Source organism: Dryobates pubescens, chromosome 35 (assembly GCF_014839835.1).
Source record: "Dryobates pubescens isolate bDryPub1 chromosome 35, bDryPub1.pri, whole genome shotgun sequence".
NCBI classification, from domain to species: domain Eukaryota; kingdom Metazoa; phylum Chordata; class Aves; order Piciformes; family Picidae; genus Dryobates; species Dryobates pubescens.
In genome coordinates, this window is record NC_071646.1 from 5373565 (window position 1) to 5382111 (window position 8547).

The window sequence follows — 8547 nt, forward strand, 5'->3', positions numbered from 1 at the left end:
CACAGCCCTGGTGGCAGCACACGCCAGGAAAGGGCACACAGCTGCCTGTGGCACAGGACAGCAGCTCAGCCCTTGGGAGCCTCTCACGGAGCACAAAGAGCCTCGCAGGAGCTGCTGTCAGCGCTCCGAGGCCGGAGCTAGGGAGGATTCAACAGCGCAGGAGCTACGGCGGCTGGCGGGGCCGCACTGCCCTCTGCTGGCCAGCGGCGGCAGCGCACGGCAGGCGGCTGCGCTGTGCCCACGCCCGCAGCGGGAGCCCCGTGGAGACCCCACGGGAGGGAGTAACCAGCTCTGTGCCAACCATCGCAAGGCCAACTTCTACCTCGAGGTGCTCTAGCAGCTGCGCTATCAAGCATCACCTAAACCCACCCCGAGCAGGTCAGTAAAGAGGATCTGGCTTCACCTTTGGCTCACTGCCCCGCAGATGGTCCAAGGCTGGTTGTGTCTCACACCACCGGCAGCCTTCCTGCTCCCCACTGAACGCAAGGCTGGTTAGGAGCTGCCTGGCCCAGCGGCTGTGTAACTCCTAGTCAAGAGGATCACAGAAAGGTTGGAGACATTTAAGGTCCCCCAGTCCAACTATTAACAGTACTCAGGAGTTAGGGTAACTTCAGCAGCCAAGATGGTAACACTTTTGCCTCAGCTGCTAGGGCATGAGGCCTCTACCATCCACACTCCCCCTCCCACCTAGCTGCTGCTTCCCCTGCCTGAAGCAGCAGCACCTTTCTTACCCTTGGCCAGAACCGTGTCCCCACCTGGATACAAGTAAAGGCAAGCAAGACAGGAAGCTGCTCAGCATGATGGATTTAATGGAAGCACACACAAAGGAAGCTGCTGAAGCTCATCTTCTCTTGGGCAGAAGGAAAGGAGGAGATGTGGAGGCAGGCTGGGAGCTCGAGTGGTACTCAAGCCACACCATGGTTTTGCACTCCAAGTGCACTCACTCGGGTGAGGTTCCAACTACAGAACAGCAATTGTACACGACTGACAGTGATGAAGAACACCTTCAGTGCTCCCAGCCCACACCCAGGCTGCCAACACTGTGACCCTTTCCATCTGCAGCTGGTTTCCTGAGCAGGCATCATGGAGCTCCCTGGTAGGCAGGAGTGAAGCCAGCAGCCCCCCTAGGCTGTGCTGGGAACAGTGCAGTCAAACCCTGCCTTGAGACACAGAGCAGTCACAGGCAGAGCCCTGCAACTCCCAGCAGCACACCAGCAGGTGTCACAGTGAGACGTGCAGAGCGTCACCTCCCCCTGTACCACCAAGCAGAGCCAGCTGGAACCAAGCTGCACCCCAACCCTGCTCCGCAAGGCATCCGAACGCAGGCAGCAGGGACTCAAACATTAAAACCAGGAGTTGTAACCAAAACTTTAATCCCAAGGATCTCACAAAAGACATTTTACAAGTGACATGAAAATTCTTGTACAGTAAAGAAATGTTGAGTTCGTTTTTACAATGTACCATCCCACACACAACACACCCACTCCAGCTGTCAGTTCTGCTCTATTTGGTCTGTTTGGAGGTTCTGGGGCAGACGGTGGATCACACTTGCCTAGTGACAAAGGATCTGACCCCAAGGCTAAACATCTCCGTTTTACATCAAGCAGCTCAGTTCTGGGTACTGGAAATCAGAACTAGAGCTCTGGACAAAGCTGCAGCTCAGTCACTCCCCTCACACACCCCTGGGCTTGACATTCCTGACTATTCCCAAGAACTGGACTAAGGCAGCGTCTGCATCTTGCTCTGCTGGCTGAAGGCCCTGCTCGCAGCCACGCTCCCACCCCCCTGCAGAGCCCCCCCGCACACATCCCCAGCACAGCAAGAGCAGACACACCTCCAGGCCCACAGCAGCCAGCCTGCTCCCCACTCAGCACACGCACAGGGCTGTGCAATGGTACATTGTAAAGGGATTGGTATCACAAACCAGAGCTCAGAACCATATACAGATTCACATCTTTACATCTGCCACCTGTTACAAGATACGAGGAACAAAGCAAGTTCGACAGCTAAAACATCTTAAAAATGCACCAAGCTTTATGAAGTTCCAAAACAAAACAATGTTCTGTACATACTCCTCCTGTCCTCAGAGCTAATGACTTCCTGTACACAGCTCCTTCCCAGAGTCCTATTTCCTCTCATTTGACCTGGAGCGACTGAAGGAGAACACAGAGATGTGGTTAGCACCCAGCTGCCAACAGCAGGCTTGGCTTCAAACCCTCCCCAGCCCAGCAGATGGTAATGAAGGGTTCAAAGATGTTGTTCCTTTCATCAAGCTGAGTATTTCCTTCTCCAGGTGAAAAATCTCTCAAGAGAGATGATTCTCCACCACAACCCTCTCTGGTATTACCCAGCCATGGAAACCATCAGTTACCCAGAACTTGTAACCATGGAGACTCCTCCTACCTGCGAGACCTGGAGAAGGAGCGAGAAGGCTTGTGATTCCTCTCCCGTGAGAGTGACCTCTCTCTTCTTCTGTCTCTGGAGAGGGACCTGTTCAGGATTACAACACAAGGTGATGACCCTGCCAAAGCTGCCTTAGCTTGCACTGCTGGCTGAAGAAATCTCCCTGCAGCAGTTCAACCCCTTAACTGCCAGCCAGGGGAAACCTGCTCAAGCTGATGGGATGAACCCTTCCTTCAGGTACCAATTACCATGGCTTTGTCGGGGTTGGAAAGGACCCCCAGAGATCATCCAGCCCAACCTCCCTGCCAAAGCAGGGTCACCTAGGGCATGTTGTGCAGGAACACATGCAAGTGGGTTTTGAAGGCCTCCAAAGAACACTCCTCAACCTCTCTGGGCAGCCTCCCTCCAGGGCTCCAGCACCCTCACAAAGAAGTTTCTCCTTGTGTTGAGGTGGAACTCCCTGTGTTAATACCTGCTCTTCCTCGCCCTGTTACTGGGCACCACCAAAGAGACTGGCACCATCTTGAGCCAAACACAGCCTAAGCAGCGCTGCAGAGGGGCATCCGCTCCTCTGCAATTTGTATGCCTGGAGTCAGACTGCAAGCAGCTCAGTGTGTCCCTGTGCACCCACACCCTGACAGCAAGGCAGCACCTGGTGCTACAAGACATAGCATGAGATGTGGAAGCTTCAAAGATCCCAACAGCAAGCTGTGTTACACAGCTGTGTCACCACCATCCAACCCTGCAGTGTGTAGCAGCAGAACATGCTCCCTGTCTCATCTGTGCTTGTGCTCACTAGCTGGAGGAGCAGCACATGAACACAAGCTAAGGGAAAAGCAGCAGGAACCTGGGACAGCTGCAGAGCTAAGTACTGAATTCCCTTAATATCCTTCCTAATAACCCTAGGATCTTGAACAGCTGTGGAAATAAACTGCAGGTCAGCAGTACTGTAGAGTGCTTTAGAGTGAGACTCTCTAAAGCCATCAAGTCCAGTGTGACAGAAGCAAACCCATTTCTCCCTGCTCCAGAAGTCTCTTAATGCCCACACCCCAAACAGAGATGTCTGAGTTTCTTTTCACAGAACCATAGAATGGTCTGGGTTGGAAGGGGCCTCCAAAGGTCATCTAGTCCAGCCCCCCTCTGCAGTCAGACTAGATCAGGTTGCCCAGAGTCCTGTTAAGCCTCACCTCGAGTATCTCCATGGACAGGGCCCCAACCACCTCCCTGGTCAACCCACTGCAGTGTTCCAGCACCCTTGTGGTGCAGAGCTTGTTCTTTACCCCCCCAGGCCGCAGCAAAGCGATGCCTACCTGCTGCGGCTCCGAGAGAAGCTTCTCCTTCGCGGTGATCTAGAACCAGAAAGAGGAGATGTGAGGCTTTCTACCAGCTCTGTCAGCAGTAACGGGGCTGAGGCATTTCCCAACTTGTCAAACTCACTGTTGGGCCCAGGGAACGTGCCAAGAAAAACTGGCATCCACCATCCAGTCAAAGGCATGGAAAAGATTAGGCAGTAAACCAAAGCTCAGTGTGAACAGCACCTTTCCAACCACGAACTGCCTTTAACTAAGAATGCTCCATAGCAGAGTTGTCCAATGCAACACTTTCCATTTCCACTACATACACTGCCCAGAACACACCAAAGGCCCACAAAGTGGTGCAAAAAAAAAAACCAAAACAAGGAAAAAAAACCACTAAAGTAACAACAAAAAATAAAGATTCAAACAAAACCAGCACAGACCAAATGTTTTGGAACCCATGCAAGCCAAAAGGTCCAGAACAAGGCATAAAGAGATACCAAGTGGATACAAGAACACCAAAGTGAAAATGAGCTCAGTGTCAATATCGATGCCATTAAGTGCTACATTAGGACTGCAAAGTGGTGGTTTGTCACTTTCTTTTCTTTCAATGCCATTAAGAGGGTGTTTAGACTATAATTTCCTTAAAAAAAAAGAAAAGAAAAGAAAAAGAAACTTAAGCTCAGCCCAAGTTCATCCCCCAAAACCAGAAACACCACCAGAAATAAAAGTTAAAAGTCATTCAGTTTTGAAAACTTGTTAGTAAAACCATTTAAAGGTGATAGGACTTTGGTTGTTTTGGTTTGTTGTTTGTTTTTTTTTTTTTGGTAGTAGCAGTAGGATTACTTTTGTTTTCTGGCAAGGAAAAGCTTGAGTTTGTTAAGAGCTTCATCACAAACGCCCCTTTCCCCTCCTCCCTCCCCCCCCCCCCCCCAGGTTTTAGTTTGGCATCTCACATGCAAATATCCTGGATGGTTTGGTTTCTTTTTGGTTTTCCAAAGTTATTCACCGTTTTAAGAGCTTCCTTATCACCCTTAAAAGTTTTCTCAAGCAACATAGGTAAACGTTACCACTCAATTATGCACAGCCAGCCTTTGATTGAGAAAAGTAATTACTTATAAGCCACTTACTCCTTTTTTTTTTTTAACTTTTTTTTTTTTTTTAACCAGCAGTAAACTGTATAAGCAGGAAAAACTTACTAGTTTTTTGGGGTTTCAACAAGCTAGAAATGGTGAGGTGAGGCTGCCGGACTGACTGCCAAGAAGAATTTGCTGAAAAGGTTTTGCCAGATGTTGCGGTGGATTTGGTTGGTTGGCGAAGGGGGTGGTGTGGATTTTTCCTGCTTTTTTGTTAGCCGAGGGCTGCTGCTGCAGTTGTTGTGAAGACACATTTGGTAAATAAACAGCTGAGCTGATTGGCCGGGAATGTGTGGGCGGTCGAGGTGGCTGCTGCCGATTTGGTTAAGGTTGGAGAGAAGGCTGAGAGAAAACAGCATGCTCGGGAACCAAAGGGCGGTGCAACCTGACGACTGGCCATGCCTGGGTCATGTGAAACGACACCAGCCAAGCTGCGTGGGGCGCGCTGGTCACATGACGCTGAAAGGGCTGACTGGCTAATGCAGACTCAGAGGGTGGTGAGAAGAGACATGATGGTGACTCTGTAACGGGTTCATTTTTATTAATAGATGGACCAAAAAAGCATAAAAAAAATGAAAAACAAGCCATCAGTACAACCATCTAAGTAGCTAACAAATAACTCCTACTTTGTGTTATTTTTTTTTTTTTTTTTAATGGGTTTATGGGTGGGTTTTTTTTGCTCCAACCCCCTGAGACTCGGGAGGACTTCACTCACCTGCCACAGGTAAAACTCAGTCCTGCAAAAAGCCACCTTGCAGACTGAAACGGCCAGACAGAGCTAGTCTGGGTCCAAGAAGGTGTCAGTTACCAAAAATCCTGCTAGAGTCTAGAGCTGGGTTTGCAAACCTCGAGTGACAACGATGGTCACACACTGCTTCAGCTCCAAACTAAGGCTCAAGTGTCAAGACTCTGGATGTCTAGAGTGACTCTTACTGCAGCAATTAAAGACTCTGGATGTTTAGAGCAACTGTTACTGTAGCAATTATTCAACAGCTGCCTAACTTGAAAAGGATTTAAATAGTGCAAACAAGGCAGAGAAACATCTGCATGGAAATGCTAAGCTGCTGTATGTCATGTTTTGCCATTATGGAATAAAGGAAAGGAACAGCCTAAGTTGAAGTATGGGGAAGAAAGTGTGACTAGAAGATGAGCAGATTTTAAGAGGAACAAGGGTAAGTCCAGGACAGAGGGCACTGACTACCAACCTGCACAGTCACCTAAGGACAAAAGCCAACATTCAACACAAATTCACCTCGAGTTTGGGGGTGGGGGGTGTTGGTTTGGGCTATTTTTAGCCTTTGCCATCTCCAAATTGTGATCAGATAGAGGAACGTTATCCATCAACATGCTTTTAAAAAGCCTGCTTCTAGGATGCTAAGTGGCAACAGTGCCAACAGCTCTACAGGTGTACTTGGACCACAGGTACCTGCGACGAGGAGGAGGACTTCTCCTGCGGTAGTCATCTCGAGGACGCCTGCCCCAGGATGGAGGTGGCCCACGGTTCCGACTCCGCTTCTCGCCATTGGAGAGCTCCACTCTGACACGGCACCCACACAGGGTCCTGGCAACAGAGATGGGCAGCAGTTAGCGCTTTCCAGGGACAGAAGGAAACCTAGACTCAGCAGAAGCAAAAAGAAGCAACCAGGTGAAAAGCTGTCTAGAGACACTAGCCAAGGGACACAGTATTCAGAGCGGAGGAAGACTCCGAAAGGTCTGGACCCTTCTGCAAGCCTGCCAGGGAACTAAAGCAGGCAGAGAAGGAATCAAGGGAGAGTCTTCCTCATGAGTTTTGCCCCTTTACAGTAACACCATCTTTAAGTGATACACATGAAGAGGTCCAAGTCATGTCCCATTTGAGAGTCCACTTTGAAAACGTGAAACTAACCATCCCAACGCCATTCCTGCACTATTCAGGCGACCCTCACACCACCATAAATACTGCAGAACAAATGGGCTTTAAGTTGCTGGTTCTGCCGGCTGAAGCTTCCCCATTTGAACCCCATCACTCCCCACAATTCCTCTTCACCAGGCACACAAGAAGCACACTTTACCTTCCATCTAATTCTCTTACTGCATCAGCTGCATCTCGTGGATCTTCGAACTCCACAAAGGCAAACCCGGGAGGATTCCTTGCCACCCATACGCTGCGCAGTGGTCCATAGTAGCCAAAGGCTCGCTCTAGTTCGGTTTTGTTGCCATTGTTGCCAAGGTTACCCACATAAACCTTGCAGTCCAGCGGACAAGAGTCACGATGCATAGCTAGGACGAAACAGAAAGTTTATGTACGCTGATCACACAGCGAGTGCACGTCTGGCAATTCTGATCGCTGCTTTTCCCATAGACTTCAGCAGTGACACGATCCGACACGACAGAAACGTTAATCTGTGTCGAAAGGATGGGGGGTAGTGAGGGAAGGAGAGTGCTTAACACCGAACGAAAAACAATCTAGCTGCTAAACAGCGGTTAGAATTCACAGCTGGAGTGAAATTCGTTTGTTTTAAAAGCCCCCGACTTTGAAGGGGGTGCTCCTCCGGGGCTCTCTTCCGGCGGGGGCCGGGCCTGCAGAGGGAGCTGCGCGGGAGCTGGGCTCCATTGTTCTCGGAGCGGAGATAGGAGAAGGCTGCACACGCCGGGGGAGAACCAGCGCCATCTCCGGCAGAGACCACGTCGGGAGTGCTCGGGGAATCCCTCCGGAGCGTCTCCTCCACGCTGCCTGAAGAAGCAGCGCTGCCCCGGAGCAGGCGGGAAAGGCTTCCACAACCACCCCCGAAGCACCTCCCGCCCAGCCTCGCCTCGCTGACCACGGAGAAAAGGCGGCGAGCGGGCTCTTCAAGGCAATCCGTGGCCTACCCGCCTTCTCCCCACCCGGCTCTCCTCAGCGTAACGGCAGCCACCGCCCGCGGCCCAGCTTTACAAAATGGCGGCTGCTCTTTGTTCGCGGCCACCGGGCCCCGCCGCTTCCATCCGCCCTGCCGGGGTCCGAGACCGCGGGTGCCGCCTTCCCCCCCCCACCCTCCGAGGTGAAGATCCTCACCGATGCTAAGAGGGAGGGTGCGCGAATGGAGCCCGCGCTATATTCGTAGCCGACTCGACCCTCCACGAGACCCGCGCTCCGCTTTTCCTCACTGGACAAAATGGCGACCGCCGCCTACCCCGCCCGCCTTTATATAGGGGCAGCGCGCGCCCATGTGACGCAGGGCGGCAGCAAATCAGAGGGCGCCGTTCCGCTGATTGACACCTCGCCTCGTCCCGCGCCTCCGCGCGGTCCCGAGCGGCGGTGCGGGGGCGGGCGGGAGTCTCCGGGGGGATGGCGGCGGCAGCGCTGGGGCCGCCCCGCGGGCCCGGCCCCGAACTTCTCTTTGGACGCTGATTATCGAAGCGGGACTTCAGACCCGTGAAGTCGAGAGCCGGCAGCACGCCCACGGAGGCTGTTTTGCTGTTTAAAAGGCGGGGGGGGGGGGGGGGGGGGGGGGAAGGGGAAAGGGTTCTATTTTCACGTGTTTGTGACGCGGTGGGATACAGCCAAGCCATGAGCGATGCGCGCCAGCCCCTCCTCGCCCCCTGGGCTTTTACACGCAGGAGAGCTGCCGCTCGCTCACTCACCGCTCTCCACAGGGGCTTTAAATAAATCCTATAGTTTTGGGGGGCCAGGGAGGGTCTTGGTGTGGCCGGGAGTCGGGGGGGGGGTGTCTTGGGGTGGCCAGGGAAGGTCT

General features: G+C 52.4%; 1 protein-coding gene across 1 annotated transcript; it reads right to left on the reverse strand.

Moving 5' to 3' along the window:
• Positions 1-1242: 1242 nt before the first annotated feature.
• SRSF3 (serine and arginine rich splicing factor 3) lies at positions 1243-7983 on the reverse strand. The gene is made up of 6 exons (XM_054176570.1): positions 7869-7983; positions 6886-7093; positions 6261-6395; positions 3714-3752; positions 2404-2490; positions 1243-2153 (listed from the first exon to the last, which is right to left on the reverse strand). The coding sequence occupies exons 2-6, from the start codon at positions 7089-7091 to the stop codon at positions 2126-2128; spliced, it is 495 nt and encodes a 164-aa protein (XP_054032545.1). The 5' UTR covers positions 7092-7093; positions 7869-7983; the 3' UTR covers positions 1243-2125.
• Positions 7984-8547: the final 564 nt, after the last annotated feature.